Source organism: Scyliorhinus canicula, chromosome 6 (genome assembly GCF_902713615.1).
Source record: "Scyliorhinus canicula chromosome 6, sScyCan1.1, whole genome shotgun sequence".
NCBI classification, from domain to species: domain Eukaryota; kingdom Metazoa; phylum Chordata; class Chondrichthyes; order Carcharhiniformes; family Scyliorhinidae; genus Scyliorhinus; species Scyliorhinus canicula.
In genome coordinates this window covers 172,621,556-172,640,278 of record NC_052151.1, presented here as the reverse complement: position 1 = coordinate 172,640,278, position 18,723 = coordinate 172,621,556, and the positions used below count along the sequence as shown (strand labels likewise).

Genomic DNA, 18,723 nt, shown 5'->3' with positions numbered 1-18,723 from the left:
GGGGGTGCAGAGGAGGTTCACTAGGCTGATTATGGAGTTGAGGGGGTTATCGTATGAGGAGAGGCTGAGTAGATTGGGATTATATTCACTGGAATTCAGAAGGTTGAGGGGGGATCTAATAGAAACATATAAAATTTAGAAGGGAATGGATAAGATAGAAATAGAAAGGATGTTTCCACTGGTAGGTGAAAGTAGGACAAGAGGGCATAGCCTCAAGATTAGGGGGCGCAGATTTAGGACTGAATCAAGAAGGAACTTCTTCACTCAGAGGGTGGTTAAAGTATGGAATTCCCTACCGAAAGGAGTCGTAGACGCTACTTCATTGAATATATTTAAAGATAGGGTAGATGTTTTTTTGAAAAATAAAGGAATCCGGGATATGGCGAGAATGTGGGTAAGTGGTTCTGAGACCACGAATAGACCAGCCATGATCTTATAGAATGGCGGAGCAGGCTCGAAGGGCCGGACGGTCTACTTCTGCTCCTAGTTCTTATGGGGGGAGGGGGGATATGGGGGGAGTGGGATATGGGGGGAATGGGGACGGGCCGTGGAGCGGTCTCACTTGGTGGTGGGCCCCCAACCTCTGCATCGGCAACCTCCTGGTCCTCGGGTCCGCCTGCCAGTTCCAGGGCCCTTTCCTCATGAGTGGTCTCTCATCAGCTGGGCCCCCTCCGGTCCTCTCACGCTCCCTGTTGTTGTGTGCATGCTTCTCCTGTTGGGGGGGGGGGGGGAATGAGTGGCAGAGATAAAGGGCAACGGTTCGGCAGGGATATACATGCAGTACAGCGGTTGTGCATATATTGGCATAGGTCAGCAGCACATTAGGATTAGGGTTGGTTGCACCTGGGGGTGTGCCGCACATCGGGGTGGGGAGGGTTACTCACCCTGGCTGCCCTGACGAGGTCATTCACCTTCTTGTGACACTGTGCACCTGTCCTTGGTGTTACAGCCACAGCGCTGACGGCCTCTACCACCTCCCTCCACAGGCGCCTGCTGAGGCGTGGGGCAACCCTGCGGCTGTGTCCGGGGTACAGGGCCTCCCTCCTCTGCGTCCAGGAGCGCCTCGATGTCGCGCTCCTGGAACCTCGAGGCTGCACGGCGGGCGGCCATCTTGTTGAATCTCCGGGGGGGGAGGAAGGGGGCGCGTCTTTTGAGCTGTGACACCGTATAGCGTGAATGACGCCGCGCGTCCACGGTGGGTGGTGCCATCGCAAATGGCGTCATGCCGCAACGAGCTCATTCTGGGCCGGAGAATTTGCACCATTTGGGGGGCCAGACGCCAGAGTGATCTGCGCCGTTTTTGGGGCCGTGTCCCGGCCATCGCGCCGATTATCGGAGAATCCCGCCATTTGGGTGAATGAGTGAATAAAAAGCTCTATTTAAAACCACAAAAGCCTTCTGCTGTTATTTAAATTGACGGCATACTCTGTGTGTGAATTAATACACATACCTTTCTCATCCAGCATGACTCAAATGATTACCTACAGTGAGGAAAAGAGTATAAGAATTTCAGTTCTCTCCCAACCCGCTCAGTAAGATCGAGTGGCCACCAATGAACTTCATCCCACCACCAGTAATATTCAACCAGTAGCAGGCAGGGGCTCACCACTCAAGGGGCCCACCCAATAAACCCTTTTGGGGTCCTACTAGGGAATCTCTCACACACAGACAACTTGTGCCTGCTTGAGTGACCCCAAAATTGGGAAGAGGGTGGACATCACAAGAATCCATCCCACTGCCCTTGCTTTCAAATCCCATCACAGGTGACCCCCGCCTGCCCTGCAAGACTCATCTTGCTCCTCCCCAGCGGTCTATCGGCAATCCCCACTAAAGGCCACTCTGTAGTACCAGCAATGTCCACCATTTCTGGTGGCACTGTCATTACTGGAGAGCTGCCAGCCTCTAATTGGCCAGCTCTCAGGGCTTCACTATTGGACTGAAGGCCCTACACTACTTAATTCCAAACAGGCACTTGCCTGGGCAGCATCCCTGAGAAAAGCAATGTGGAGTTCCCACTGGCTCTTCAACGAATGGGAAAGACCATTAAGTTGCATCCAGAAACTCTATTGTTCACTTGTGAAGCAGTGGAAATCAGCAAACTACAGGAAGGCTAGCAGCAATAGCAGATGCTGTCAAACTGCTACCATTTTTGAGTCTGAAACACACGTCACTACTCAAGGATGAAATCGTATCTGAGGTACAGATACAATCTGCGTAAAATAATTCAATGCAACATTAGTTAGCATAGACGTATGCAATGAAAGCCTAGTTGCCTTGCTGTAACCCTGCTTCAACAGAAGCATTCCTTGATCATCCAACATCAATGAAATATCTATTTGGCCATAATGGCAGGAAGCATGATCAGACAACTGCTAGTCATGAATGTTATAACTAAACCATTCACTCAAAGATGGTTTGCAAAGCAATTACCACAGCTAGCTAGCTTTGTAGGAGTAAAAGGTCAAGTGAGTGGACAGACAATTGGCAGATGGAGTGTAATGTGGGAGAATGTGTCCACAAAAGCAGCACATTATTTAAACGATAGAGATTGTAGAACAAGAGATGCAGAGGAAACTGGGTGTCCCAGAAAGTTAGCATTCAGGTACAGCAGGTGATCAGAAGGCGAATGGAAGGTTGTTATTTATTACAAAGGGAATAAAACACAAAAGTAGGGAAGTTTTGCTACAATTGTCCAGGCCGTTGGAGAGACCACATCTGAAGTATTGTGTACAGTTCTGGTCCCCCTTACTTGAGAAAATATATCATTGCATTAGAAACCGTTCACGATACGTGTTCTCGAGATGGTGGGAGAGGTGGGTGGGTTGGGGGTAGTTATCTTAGGAGGTAAGGTTGAACAGATTGGGCCTGTATCGATTGGAGTTTAGAAGAAAGAGGTGATCTGATTTGAAACGTACAAGATCCTGAGGGGGCTTGACAGGGCGGACGCTGCAGGGATGTTACCCTTTGTGGGAGGGACTAAAAGTAAGAGACAGTTTAAAAATAAGGATCTCCTATTTAAATGGAGATGAGGAAAATATTTTCTCAGAGGGTCGTTAATATGTAGACTTCTCTTCCCTAAAGAGCAGTGGAGGCAAGGTCATCGAACATTTTTGAAGCTGAGTTAGATTATTAATTGACAAGGGAGTCAGAAGGTATAAGGGGTAGACAGTAGAGTTGAGGCCACAATCACACTAGCCACGATCTTCTCATGATCTTCTCAAATGGCAGAGCAGGCTCAAGGGGCTGAATGGTCTAATCCTGCTCTTAATTAGTCAATCAGCAAATAACCTCAGAATCAAACACTTATGAAAACTACGAGCAGCAGGAAAATTTATTTCTAATAAGGGTCCCTCAACTGGAAAATAACCACAAATACCTGTCACAGTGCAAAATGTATCTTTTTGTCAACACCCAGCATGGATCTTGCTGGGCAGGATCTAGCAGCCCCGTTCGCCTTGGGTGCAAACCCGTTATGGACAGTAAATCCGGTGAGCAGCCAAAGACTGGATTGGTACCAGCGAAATCTCAGTTTGAGACCTTCCTCAGCACCAGTGACGTGATGAGGTTCATTCTCAGCAAGCGCGTGGATTGGATTTCCATGAATTTAAATATATTTTAACATAATTAAAGGGCTTTATGCCATAGATCTGACATGATGTATCTTCCCCACACTGCCCCAGAGGTGTGATGTCATGCTGGCACAAATCTCTACTGGCTTTCAAGAGCAAAGCTGAGTTGTGATGACCACACTGGGAGCGCGACTGTGCCTAGACGCCCCGGGAGTTGAGGGACAAGGCTCAGCATTGTCACCGACTGGAACTGTTGGGGGCACAGCCAAGAGGGCAGTGTCAAGGGGGCAATCCTCCTCAATTAGGGGAGAGGGAATCACCCTTGTGCGGGTCGGGTGCCAAGATGGGAGAGTCCGATGCCTGCGATGGGGGGGGGGGGGGGGGGGGGGGGGGGGGGAAACAAAAAAAAAAAGAGTTCCAGTAGCACTTTGAAATTGCACAGAGTGTTTAATCAGGCGAGAAGTTTTTCCTCCCGTGATTCAGCACTCTGCAATTTTGGGAAAATTCCATCCAATTGGTTACAATGCCACATCAAAACAATGCAAACGCTCGCTAAACAAATGAATTAGATTCTACAACACGCTGAGGGTAACAAAATCTATAGCACAGAACACATTTTAGCTTTTATTCTGAACGTGATACATCAATTTGAATTGTTTGAAAAACGTTGCAATTTCAATCTTGCATCTTTACTTCTTTTAATTTAAGTTCATGCCACACTTGCTCCAGAATTTTGCAAATGATCATTTTTCTCCCAGAAAATAAATATGTACAAGATGCACTTGTTGGTCAAAAAGTTGTGTACAAAAATAATAAGTAAACATTCCATCTTCTGAACAATAAGCTTATATACAACGTAGTCAGATGAAGCAGCTGTTCTCAATCCTATTTATCGTGGACCCAGCCTGTTCTTAAAGGCCCTTAAGGATTTTGCCATCATTGGGGCAACCTCTGGAAAAATAAAAACATTTTTTAAAGAAAGAAAACCATGCCTGGCTGCAAAGATATCTTAACAGCCAGTAGTTTTGAATGCATTTTACATTTAGAAATATTCCATTATACAAGTGCTAAAATATCAAAAGAAATACATTTTCTTAATGTACAATTCCACTGCTAAACTTAAATTGTGAAAATCAACACCTCTAAAGCTATAATATTCAAGAAGTGAAAATATAACCCGTCTTGTCTATCACCCACACGCCAAGAAAATGTATTTTTCAAGATAACACCCCTCACAATCCATTGCAACATTAGTCACAAATTTCCTCATGAGTCACATGCTACCATTATTCCCATTTCTCTCCTATAATTCACCACAGCAAAAGTTACTGGGTAGCTTTTCCCCCATAATCCTTCCATTCAAAATAACAATATTTTACTTTCACTCGGGTACCAATTTTCTTCCCCTCCCATCCCAATTGGGTCTCTGCTCCATCTCTCCCCACAATTTTAAGTTGCACAACCTAAACTAGTCCAGTATCAATGCTGCTCCCTAACCAACCAATGGATCAGTACTTCAGGAAAGAGTTACTTCTTTTGTCCTTTCATTACCACCAACCCTTCTCCACCAAAACCCCCCATCAAACAGTAGCAAAGTCTGTTAAAGCCACAAACTTATTTCCTGTGTTAATATCAAGTACTGCAAGCTTTAGAACAATGGGAAATATCATTTAATCTCCTCAGTTTAAAAAAAATTTAATGGTACTTTTCAGAAAATGGTACACTTTACTTACTTTTAACTTGCCTCTTTGGTTCTGGGCCTGAATGACTGCTCCCAGCAACATGGCCACTGGTGCCCTTAGTTCTGTCAGAGGACACACTTCCTCCAGCTAAGCTGGACGTCTTCCTAGATGAGAAAAGTTTTTCACATGCAGCTGAGAACATGAATCAAACATGCCCAATGCAATTAGTGGAAAAAGTGAGCAATCCTTCTTTACACATTTCTTTTTCCCCCCCACCAAATAAGGGGAAATTTAGCGTGGTCAATTCACCTATCCTGCACATCTTTGGGTTGTGTGTGTGTGTGTGTGTGTGTGTGGTGGGTGGTGGGTGGGGTGGGGTGTGGTGATATGCATTGCTGTAAATACACAAGGGGATAATGTAAATACATGTAGACTAGCTAGACACTCGAGGGAGCACCAGAGACATGACACACAGACATTCAACCAATAGGTCAGTTAGATAGGACACGACCAATGGGCATTCACAATACACACTGAGGTGACACCACCACAAGAGGGCATTACACCAACCCATATATAAAGGACACCACACACATGATCTTCCTCTTTCCAGTGGAGACAGTCAGTGAGTAGAGACACAGGGTTGATTCAATATCACACCATGTGGATTGTAGCAGACTGGTTAGTCAGTCTGAGTAGCTATAGAAGGATTAACAGTAGTGGCAAACCCGAGTCAGAGAATTGTAAATAGCTTAATAAACGTGTTGAAGTTATCTCCACGTCTGAACCTTCCTTTTTCAAGTGCACATCAAGGAAGCCGCTTATGCTACACATAGAGCATAACAAGACAGGGGGGTGGGGGAATGTCTTCCTTACACAGTTCTTAATGTTGACTGAGCTCAGTGCAGATCACTGATGGAAGGGAGAAACATACGACCATTTCATATCCTCACACTCCGCTGAAAACAAAATGGAATCACGTACATATAAATTTGCCTATTTTTCAAATTATGAACAAAGTCTGAATGTTTTCACCACCCCATCATTCGCAGAAAGAAGATTAATAAAGCTGGTTCGCAATAGCAACAATGCAATGCAAGAATTCAACAATCTAGACAGACGCACCATATTTTGTGAAAGCCAGCCAACATCTTGTCCCCTCAAACGTCTTGGTGTAAGTTCTGCCTTAGTCCTCCAAATCACAACCGCATTCCACACCATTAATTATCCTTTTGAAACACCATGCACCTCCCCTTTTCAAACATCATGGCTTTGGCTTAATTACGGATGTATACAATGATAAAAACCTATTTATCAAATCTGAGTTTACAAATAAAGATAATAAAAAACAAACAATATTAAATGAAAATGACCAAGAAAAAGTACGATAAAAGACGCTAGTTTACTGGGAACCATACAATATAGAGACCAAAGGCTTACGCCTTCTAATTTATACCAAGGCAATGTACTGCAGTACAGATTTTCTTTATATTGACAATTTAAGAATTTCCACCATTTATTCTGCATTGCCAAATAATCTATATTTAATTTGAACACCTAAGACTAGGATATAGCTATCTTATAAGGAAAGATTGAAGATAGGGGCAGCATGTGGCGCAGTGGATAGCAGTTGGACTGCGGCGCTGAGGACCCGGATTCGAATCCCGGCCCTGGGTCAATGTCCGTGTGGAGTTTGCACATTCTCCCCATGTCTGCGTGGGTTTCACCCCCACAACCCAAAGATATGCAGGGTAGGGGAATTGGCCACGCTAAATTGCCCCTTAATTGGAAAAAAAAAATTGGGTACTCTAAATGTACATTAAAAAAAAAGGAAAGATTGAAGATGGTCAGACTTGTGCCCATTGGTATTTAAAGAACGAGAAGTGATCTTATTGAAACTCAAGATATTGAGGGGTCTCGAGAGGGTGGATGCTAATAGGATGTGTTCCCCATACAGGAGGGGGCACAACTTCAAAATAAGGGCTCTCGATTAAGATGGAAATTAGGTGAATTCTTTTCTCTGAGAGCTGTGAATTTCTCTTCACCAGAGAGCAGCGGAGGTAGGGTCATTGAACATTTTTAATGCAGACGTAAATAGGTTCTTGACTAACAAAGGAGGGAAAGTAGAGTTGAGGCCACAATTAGATTAACCATAATCTCATCATGGCGGAGAAGGCTTGCAAGGCCAAATGGCCTACTTCTGCTCCTAATTCATACCTTCGTATGGACCACCATGATGCACAAAAACAATTTAGAGGACTTGATTCAATAGTTCAGCACAGAAAAGTCAAATAAATTTACCAACAAAACCATTCAGGGGATCACCGCCATTTAGCATCAATGGCAAATAACATGGGATTGGGAGTTACATATTGGCATGGATTGAAAATTGGTTTGCAGACAGGAAGAGTAGTAATAAACAGGTTTTCAAAGTGGCAGGCTGTGTCTAGTGGGTCCAAAAGGGGTCTGTGCTTGGGCACCAGCTATTTAGAATATGGATCAATGATTTGGATGAGAAAAGCAAAAGTAATATTTCCAATATTTCCAAGTTTGCTGACGACACAAATCCTGGTGACACTGAGTGGTGAGGAGGACGTTAAGAGGCTTCAAGGTGATTGAGACAAGTTAAGTGAGTGGGCTGATACAGCAGAATGTGGATAAATGAAAAGTTATCCACTGTAGACAGGATAGAATGGCAGAGTATTATTTAAATGGAGATAGATTGGGATATGTTAATGTACAAAAAGGATCTGGGTGTCCTTGTACACCAATCATTGGAGCAAGCATGAAATGAAATGAAAATGAAATGAAAATCGCTTATTGTCACGAGTAGGCTTCAAATGAAGTTCCTGTGAAAAGCCCCTAGTCGCCACATTCCGGCGCCTGTTCGGGGAGACTGTTACAGGAATGCAGATACAGCAGGCAGTTAGAAAGATAAATGACTGGGTCACTGTCCGTGTAGAGATTGCACGTTCTCCCCGTGTCTGTGTGGGTTTCACCCCCACAACCCAAAGATGTGTAGGTTAGGTGGATTGGCCATGCTAAATTGCCCCTTAAATGTAAAAGAAAATAATTTATAAAAAAAGAAAAAAAAGAGAAGACAAATGTCTTTTGGCCTTCATTGCAAGTGGGCTCGAGAACAGGGCAAGGATAGCTGTACAGGGCCTTATGAGACTGCACCTGGAGTAGTGTGTGCAGCTTTGGTCTCCTTATCTAAGGATATACTTGCTATAGAGGAAGTGGAGCAAAGGTTCACCAGACTGATTCCTGGGATGGTAGTATTAGTTGAGATTGGGTTGACTGGGTCTGTATCCATTGGAAATTAGAAGAATGAGAGGGGTTCTCATTGAAAAAAATAAAATGTTGGCGGGGCTTTATTGACTGGGTGAGATTATTGTATCAGGCTCCTGTGGCAGGTGTACAGACGTTTAGGACAACATCGGACTATTTTAGACTGCACTGGGGGACGGGTCAGGGATGCCCCCTTTCCCCACTGTTGTTTGCGCTGGCTATAGAGCCGTTGGTAATTACTCCGAGAGCCTCCAGGGGCTGGACAGGACTGGTCCTGGAAGGGGGGGGGTTTCACTCTATGCGGTGTCTATACGTTTCGGACCAAATAGAGGGGGTGGAAGAAATCGTGAGGACTCTAGGGAAATTTGGCCAGTTTTCCGGGTATAAGCTTAATATGGGAAAGAGTGAGATGTTTGTGGTCCAGACGAGGGGACAGGAGAGGCGGCTGGGAGAGCTGCCGTTTAGGTTAGTAAAGGGAAGCTTTAAGTACCAAGGCATCCAAGTGGCGCGGGAATGGGACCGGGTGCATAAATTGAATTGGGCCCAGCTGGTGGACCAAATGAAGGACGATTTTCGGAGATGGGACGCGCTTCCGTTGTCTCTGGCTGGGAGGGTGCAAACAGTGAAGATCTTTTTTTTGCTTTATTATAAATTTAGAGTATCCAATTCATTTTTCCAATTAATGGGCAACTTAGCATGGCCAATCCACCTAGCCTGCACGTTTTTAGGTTGTGGGGGCGAAACCCACGCAAACACGGGGAGAATGTGCATACTCCACACGGACAGTGACCCAGAGCCGGGATCGCACCTGGGACCTCAGCGCCGTGAGGCAGCACTGCTAACCCACTGCGCCACCGTGCTGCCATGCAAACGGTGAAGATGACGGTCCTCCCGAGATTCCTATTTGTATTTCAGTGTCTCCCCGTCTTTATTGTGCGGTCCTTTTTTAAGCAGGTCGACAGAGTAACCACAGGCTGTGTCTAGGCGGGCAAGACCCCGGGAGTAAGGAAGGCAATGCTTGAGCGGAGTCGGGGAGAGGGCGCGTTGGCACTGGCAAATTTTAGCAACTATTACTGGGCAGCTAATGTAGCCATGATCAAGAAGTGGGTGGTGGGGGAGGGGTTGGCATGGGTGCGTATGGAGGCGGCTTCACGTAAGGGCACCAGTTTGGGGGTGTTGGTAACTGCGCCTCTGCCGTTCCCGCCGGCAACGTACTCCACCAGTCTAGTGGTGGTGGCGGCTCTGAGAGTTTGGGGCCAGTGGAGGCGGCTGTGGGAGCAGGGGGAACATCTGTTTGGGCCCCAATCTGTGATAATCATTGGTTTGCTCAGAGGAGTATGGACGGGGGGTTCCGGTTATGGCGGAGAGCGGGGATTGAGAGGATGGGGGATAATTTCATAGAGGGAAGCTTTCAGAGTCTGAGGGCATTGGAGGAATAGTTTGGGCTGGCGAGGGGGAAACAAATTCAGGTATCTGCAGGTGCGGGACTTCCTTCGTTAACAGGTGTCAACCTTCGCGCTTCCCGCTAAGGGGGATTCAGGACAGGGTAGTTTCCAGAGGGTGGATAGGAGAAGGGAGCGTCTCGGACATTTATAAGGAACTTATGGGGTTGGAGGAGACGCAGACCGAGGAGCTGAAGCGCAAGTGGGAGGAGGAGCTGGGAGTTGAGATAGAGGATGGTCTATGGGCGGACGCGTTGAGTAGAGCCAACACGTCCGCAACATGTGCCAGGTTCAGCCTGATGCAATTTAAGGTTGTTTACTGAGCTCACATGACCGTGGCCCAGATGAGCAGATTCTTTGGGGTGGAAGACAGGTGTGCAAAATATGCAGGAGGACCAGCGAACCATGTCCACATGTTCTGGCCCTGTCCGAAGCTTAGGGGATTTTGGCAGGGGTTTACGGATGTCATGTCCACGGTGTTAAAAACAAGGGTGGCGCTGAGTTCAGAGGTGGCGATTTTCAGGGTGTTGGAAGACCCGGGAATTCAGGAGGAGAAAGAGGCAGACGTTCTGGTCTTTGCTTCCCTGGTAGCCCGGAGATGGATACTATTAGCTTGGAGGGACTCAAAGCCCCCGAAGTCGGAGACCTGGCTATCGGACATGGCTAGCTTTCTCTGTTTGGAGAAAATCAAGTTTGCCTCGAGAGGGTCACTGTTAGGGTTCGCCCCGGAGGGAGAGGGGGGGGGGGGGGGGGGGGGGGGGAGTAGTTTAGATTACAGTAGGGGTCAATAAGGGAGGGACCTGTACGAGAAGCTTTTGCACTATGGTTTCATATATGTTGTTTATTTTGTTGTTGTTATTATATCAAAATACGTCAATAAAATGTTTATTAAAAAAAAAGAAAAATATAAAATGTTGACAAAACTGGACAGACTGGAAGGGCCAAAATTAAGGGGTCAAAGTTTCAGGATATGGGATTTTTAGAGTTAAGTCATTCCTATTCAGTGATATCGACATGTGTGTTACAATCCCAGTTGATGTTATAAATGAATGGGAAGATCCCAGAATGGAACCCATGCTCAAATGCCGCATAAAGAAAGTGGAGGTACAGAGTCACAGGACCATTTTATAAGGAATTTCCGACGGACCTGGCACCACATCTGTTGAAGCACTGGAGAAGGGGGAGTTGCCGGAGACGGTGACGCAGGCAGTAATCATACTGATCCCGAGAAAGGGGAAGGACCCGGTGGAATGTCGGTCATATCACTATGTCACTATTGAACACAGATGTGAAAGTATTGGCTAAGTTGTTGGCGGGGACGATGGAGGAGTGTGACCCCAGGGTGGTGGCAGAAGATCAAAGAGGCTTCATGAAGGGCAGGCAGCTCACGGGTAATATAACACAGCTGCTGAATGTGGTGACGAATTCGTCGGGAGCTCTGTGACCGGACACGGTGGTGTCCATGGACCCGGAGAAGGCATTTGATGGGGCGGAGTGGCGGTACTTATTCAAGGTTTTGGCAAGGGTTGGATTTGGGCCGAGATTTGTGGCATGGGTGCGGTTGCCGTATGTGGCACCAAGGGCGAGGGTGAGGATGAATGATATGAGCTCACAAAGCTTTGACTTACACAGGGGTACAAGGCAGGGGTGCCCGCTGTCACCGCTGCTGTTTGCGCTGGCCATAGAGCCATTCACGATGGGTCACAGGGGCTCGGCGGAGTGGCGGGGGGTTATGAGAGGACAAAGGGAGCATGAGGTGTCGCTCTATGCCGATGACCTCTTGCTGTATGTTTTGGCTCCTATGGAGAGTATGGGAAGGATTATAGGCCTGCTGGGGAGGTTTGGAGGGTTCTCAGGGTACAAGCTGAATGTAGGGAAAAGCGAGGTATTCCCAGTGAATGAGCTGGTACAGCGGGCTAATTTAGAGGGGATGCCATTTACGGTAACGAGGGATAGGTTTAGGTATTTGGGGATTCCGGTAAAGAGTGAATGGATGGGGTTCCACAATTGGAACTTAACAAAGTTGGTGGAGGAGGCTAGGGAGGATCTTAAGAGTTGGGATACAAGGCACTTAATGCTGGCGGGGTGGGTCCAAGTGGTGAAAATGAATATTCTGCCGAGGTTCTGGTTTATATTTATTGAACATGTACAAATTGGATTATACAATATGCCTTTACTCCCCTTAGCTTAATCCTGAAACCTGTACAATCGTTAACACAAATTAAAAAGTACATCTTAATCTACAATGGTCTCATTAATACAAAGACCCTTTTTAACACACAAAATGAGTGAGAAAATACACACACTCTGACCAAGTTAGTGTCTGTGGTTTTCTCCTCAGAATCTCCCCAGATGATGTCACATGAGAGTTTCCAAACTCTACTCCCCAAAATACACTTTAAAATCTTCTCTCGATGTTTCCCTTTGGTAGTTTACATTCCAAAATCTAGTCCAGGTTTTACAAATGTCTCTTTTAGTCCACTCTTTCCACTCCACTTTTAACTATACCTAGCTAAAACTATACCTTATTTCTTTTTTTTTCGTTTAGGAAACATTTTATTGAGGCATTTAGAACATTTAACATTTTTAACATTTAGCATATTAACATTCTAAATAACAGAACGGTCCGACACACGCAAAAACCCCGCAGTACAGCAACAGCTGAGTGAATAAGGGGATGGATCAAGGAGCCAGAAGCCGAGGGCAGCATGGTGGTGCAGCGGGTTAGTCCTGCTGCCTCACGGCACTGAGGTCCCAGGTTCAATCCCGGCTCTGGGTCACTGTCCATGTGGAGTTTGCACATTCTCCCTGTGTACGGCAGCAATTTGGCCTGACCAAAATGTCAGACAAAGCTCCGATCTGCAACAACTATAGGTTCACACCAGCGCTGACTGATGCCACCTTTAAAAAGTGGGGGCATGACGGAGGGACACGAACAGTCAGGGACCTATATACGGACGGCAGGATCGCAACACTGGACGAATCGACGGAGAAATTCCAGCTAGCCAGGGGGAACAAGCTAAGGTACCTGCAACTCAAAAACTTCCTATGAAAGGAGACAAGGACGCACATTACTGGAAGAGTTACTGGACGCAAACATCCTGGACAGAGGAAACTGTAGCGACATGTATGAACAACTGGTAGAAAGGGCCAAAACCATACTGGACGCAACAAGAAAGAAATGGGAGGAAGACCTGGGGATTAAAATAGGATGGGGACTCTGGAGCGAAGCACTGCATCGGGTCAACTCCACCCCCACGTGCGCAAGGCTCAACCTGACGCAGCTAAAAGTGGTACATAGAGCCCACTTAACAAGAACTCGAATGAGTAGGTTCTTCCCGGAGGTGGAGGACAGACGTGAGTGGTGCCAAGGAGGCCTGGCCAACCACGCCCACATGTTCCGGGATGCCCCAAACTTGATGGGCACTGGACAGACTTCTTCGAGGCAATGTCCAAAGTGGTGGGGATGAGCGTGGGGCCATGCCCGAAAGTGGCGGAATTCGGGGTATCAGACCAGCCAGATCTATTCATGGGGAGGAGGCAGAAGCCCTTGCCTTTGCCTCCCTGATTGCCCGCCGTAGAATCCTGTTCAGTTGGCGGTCAGCCGCACCACCCAAAGCTGCAGACTTGCTGTCCGGCCTCTCAGAATCTCTCCAAATGGAGAAAATGAAATTTGCCATCCGAGGGTCGGACGACGGCTCCACAGAACGTGGGAGCCATTCACCCAACTGTTCCGGGGCCCGTTTGTTGCCAACAAACATGCAGAAGAATTGCCAAGAATCAGGGGAAAGTAGCTAAGGCGTGAGATGGAGGGAAAGTCCCATGGTGGGGGGAGGGGGTGTGGGGGGGAAAACAGCTAAACCTAAGAGAAAAGAAAGGTGAACCACAGGAGAAAGGGGGGGGGGGGGGGAGGAAAGAGGGAAGAAGGAGGAGGCAGGGAACAATAGAGGTGAACCAGAGAGGGAGGGGAGGCGAGGGAATGACAGCCGGAGAGAGACAACAACAAACTCAGCAAATACAGGAACAGAGAGCAAGAAAATACTGGAGAAAGAAGGGACAAACAGCTGAAGCTGAGATGAACACGCAACAACAACGGCAGCGAAAACCGTCTGGGAGAAGCAAGTAACAACATCAACACCAGATCCATTCCCGTATTGCCCTCTACATTGGATATAACTACTGTAATTGTTTCTCCGGCACCCAAATATATATTTACCTCCCCAATTTCCGCCCCCCCCCCCACAAACATGCACCTACTTATATGTTAAACGTAATATGGCTAACTGTACAGAGTTGCTGCTTTTGTGCTGGTGTACAATATCCTACCAGTTTTTTAATATACATTTCAATCTGTGTACACAACTGTAAATATACTATGTTCAAAAACCCAATAAAACACATTTCTAAAAAAAAACCAGAGTAACATACCCAACTTCCCCCCATCCTAACTCCTAACTACCCACATATTAGATTCCCTGCCCTTATTCTCCACTTCCATGCCTCCCCTTCAACCACCCCCACCCCCCCCCCCCCCCCCCCCCCCCCCCCAATTCCCCTCCATTTCTGTTGATGGTCAGTTTTCCTTAAAGTAGTTGGTGAACGGCTGCCACTTCCGAGTGAATCCCTGCACTGAACCCCTCAAGGAGAACTTAATCTTCTCCAGCCAGAGAAACTCTGCCATGTCACTGACCCACGCCCCCAACTTTCGAGGCTCCGAGTCCCTCCATCCCAGCAAAATCCGTCTCCTGGCCACCAGGGAGGCAAAGGACAAGTCGTCAACCTTTCTCCCCCCCCCACCTCGAGCTCCCGGATCTTCCGACATTCCAAATATTGCCACCTCTGGACTCGGAGTTACTCTCCCTTCTAGGACCTCTGACATGACATCTGCGAATCCCTGCCAAAATCCCCTTGGCTTTGGATACGCCCAAAACATATGTACATGATGTACCCTCCTCTCCCCAACCTCTGTTTTTGACATCACCTTATCCTGTAGTCCCCTTAGAGGGAGCGAGGGAAGCTTGGAACCTGCCTCCGGCCAAAGTACCGTACCTGCAGGTACCAAAATCTGTTCCCACCCGGTAACTCAAACTCCTCCTCCTGCTCCTCCAGGCTCGGGAAACCCTCCTCAATGAAAAGGTCCTCAAATCTCTCAATCCCTGCCCGCTGCCACCACCTAAAGCCCCCATCCAGCCCCCCTCCAAAGCAAACCGGTGATTGTCACAGATCAGTGACCACACCGACGCCACCTCCAGTCTCATGCTGCCTCCATTGCCCCCACCCTCTCAGAGCTGCCACTAACCACTGGGCTTGTGGAGTACCGAGCTGGTAAGAACAACAAAGGTGCGTCAACAGAGCCTCCAGACTCGTGCCCTTACACAATGCCGCCTCTACCCGCTCCCACAACGACCCCTCCCCCACTACCCACTTCCTCACCATCAAAATATTAGCCGCCCAGTAGTATTAATGAAGTTCGGAAGGGCCAACGCCCCCCTCCCCTTGCCCCCGCTCAAGAAGCACCTTCTTCACCCTCGGGGCTTTCCCAGCCCATATAAAATCTGGATCGCCACATTCATTTTCTTTAAAAAATGCCTTGGGGTATACCTGATTTCAAATGTTTGCCAATGCAAATCTAATTCCTTTAAAACTACCTTTGTTTTCCTAACGTATGAAATAACTTAACATATTCCATGAAACTCAAGTTACTTCATCTTCTAAACAGGTGAAATAACTTCCACCGCACCAATCCGCAGAACAGTTCCTGTTCATCATGTATATTAGAAACCTATAAATCATACAATTATAGAATCATAGAATTTACAGTCAAGAAGGAGGCCATTCTGCCCGTCAACTCTGCACCGGCCCTTGGAAAGAGCACCTCACTTAAACCCACACCACCCTAACACCGTAATCCAGTAACCCCACCTAGCCATTATTTTGGACACTAAGAGCAATTTAGCATGACCAATCCACCTAACCTGCACATCTTTGGACTGTGGGAGGAAACCGGAGCACCCAGAGGAAACCCACACACACACACGGGGAGAACATGCAGACTCCACACAGACAGTGACCCAGACGGGAATTGAACCTGGGACCCTGGAGCTGTGAAGCAACAATGCTAACCACTGTGCTACCGTGCCACCCTATAAAAAGGAATTTAAGCAATATATAACAAGTAGGTCAAATAAATTCTGCCATACATCTTTCCTCCCTCTCCCCCACCAATCTGTCCATTGACTAACTACCATAAGGAGAACAAAAGTGCACAAAAACTGGGGAGGTGGTGGCATAGTGGTATTGTCATTGGACTAGTAATCCAGAGAGTAATGCTCTAGGGACCCAGGTTCAAATCTCGCAACTTCAGATGGTGAAATTTGAATTCAATAAAAATTTGGAATTAAAAATTTAAGGATGACCATGAAATCATTGGCGATTGTCGTAAAAACCCATCTGGTTCACTAATGTCCTTTAGGGAAGTAAATCTGTCGTCCTTACCTGGTCTGGCCTACATGTGACTCCAGACCCACAGCAATGCTGCCCCCTCAAGGGCAATTAGGGTTGGGCAATAAATGCTGGCACAGCCTGCAAGGCCCACGTCCCATGAACAAATAAAAAAAAACATTATGACACAGCACTGACTGTAATCACGAGCTGTATTTGTTAACATATTGAAATATTTGAGCATCTTTTATACAAAATTAACCAGCTCCTAAAAGTACAAAGAACAGAGCTGCAAATCAAGAGTTATGTGGTGAGGGATTGAATGTTTGAAGTTGGTAGATGGGGTACTAAATCAAGCAGGTTTCTGTGGAGGAGCTTTGAGGAAGTCAGGAGGTGAGTTACTCACAATTGAAACTGAAATTAGAAATGGTGTTAACCTAGGGGCACCACAGTGGCGCAGAGGTTAGCTCTGCTGTCTCACGGCGCCGAGGTCCCCGGTTCGACCCCGGCTCTGGGTCACTGTCCATGTGCACATTCTCCCCGTGTTTGCGTGGGTTTTGCTCCCACAACCAAAAGAGGTTCAGGGTAGGTGGATTGGCCATGATAAATTGCCCCTTAATTGGAAAAAATTAATTGGGTACTCGAAATTTATAAAATAAAAAAATTAAAAATGGCGTTAACCTGCACACTCCTACTTCCTGGTATATAAACACAGGGCCATCCTTTCATAATGCTGTTCCAACATTAGATTTTCCATTTACAAAATGAGAATTAAGGTCTTCTGTTCCAGCTGTTAAAGTGCACATGCAACAGGAAAAAATGCTTACTTGTGCTTGGCAAAGGGAGAACTTTGAAGGGCAGAGCCAGCAGTGCCATGTATTCCTTGTTGGCGCAGAATGTCTCTTGGTGGTTTTGCAGAAGTACTCAAGTATGCCAACTTCACTTGACGACCTGAAGATGAAGTCATTGATCAAATCATTACATTTTTGGCACATTTCAACAGCATACTGAATGTTTGTTGAGTCAATAAAACTGACATCATTCTCTGCTGCTGGGCTAATGACATGATGGTGACACATTTTAACCGACTATGGAAATTTCATGTTCTCTTCCCCACTCCATTTGCAGGCACATGTAAGTCAGGTTTTTGTCCAAAGTCAAATTATTTTCAAACCAAACTTGCATTCATCTGTGCTTTTCTGCTGAAGTAGAAACGTAATGATGTCGGTCACAAGAATCAAGTAGATGTTCAAGATTAAAAGCATTGTGGGGACCTTAACAAAATACACATCTACACAGCAACAGTCACACGCTATAGATACAATAGCGAAAGTGTCAAGCCTCTGGTATGGGTCTGGAAATTATACAAATACAAACAGAACATATACCCCCCCCCCCCCCTACCTGAAGCCTGCTCTGTCATTCAATATGACCATTGCTGATCTGCTGTCCCACTTTCCCAACTACTCCCCATACCGCTTGATTCCTTCAGTCCAAGAATCCATTTACCTCAGACTTAAATATACACGACGATGAAGCATTTTGCACTTTCCCAAAAATATTCTACTTTTCCATCTTACTGCCAAAGCGAGTAGCCTCAGACTTCCCCATATTATACACCATCTGCCCCCACCCTATTGCCCACTAACATAACCTGTTCCTTTCTGCAGCCTCCTGGTAGCCTCTTCACTGTTTGCAAAAATAGGTGAATATGCATCAGCACACTTGGACACAACATTAAATCTCTTTGTCAAAGTCATGATTACAGATTATAACTAGCTATGGCCCAGCAAGTATCTACGCAGTACTCCACTGGTCACAACAGCCACTTGCAAAATCCACTTTAATACACATGTTCTGCTCTGCTTCCTGTCCATTAAACAATCCTCCAACCATATTTACTCCAATTCCATGAGCTCTTATGTCAGGTACTGATCTTTTATGTGCCATCTTATTGAATTACATTGTTCTGGCTACTGGACTGAAATGGTTTTAGTAACACGTCAGTTTTCAAATTGGATTTGTTACAAGTGAAGTCTCAATTTAGATTGGGAACAAAAATTCAACAGGGTGTAATAGAAAAATTCCCAGAATTGCCTACGCAGTTTTTTATGTCCTGTTTTTTATGGTAGAGACTAATGCTGTGGACAGAGCCTCATCGGAACTTTTGAAATTTGGCACAGGCTTCAAATAGAAGTTAATGCATGTTTGTTGCACAGCTTCCCTCTATCATACCTCTCAAAATTTGACTCACACTTTCAAAGACAGACTATTACAATGTGACGTTTGAAATTCTTC

The 18,723-nt window shown here is 46.3% G+C and overlaps 1 protein-coding gene across 1 annotated transcript in view; it reads right to left on the bottom strand.

Moving 5' to 3' along the window:
- Positions 1-4,180: 4,180 nt before the first annotated feature.
- The window catches only part of eloal (elongin A, like), a 178,526-nt gene continuing 163,983 nt past the window's right edge, over positions 4,181-18,723 (bottom strand). The window contains exons 10-12 of the mRNA XM_038801049.1: positions 17,253-17,376; positions 5,303-5,415; positions 4,181-4,520 (exon numbers count right to left, since the gene is read on the bottom strand). Of these exons, the coding sequence (XP_038656977.1) occupies positions 4,459-4,520; positions 5,303-5,415; positions 17,253-17,376 (299 nt within the window). The 3' untranslated portion in view covers positions 4,181-4,458. The remainder of the gene's footprint in view (positions 4,521-5,302; positions 5,416-17,252; positions 17,377-18,723) is intronic.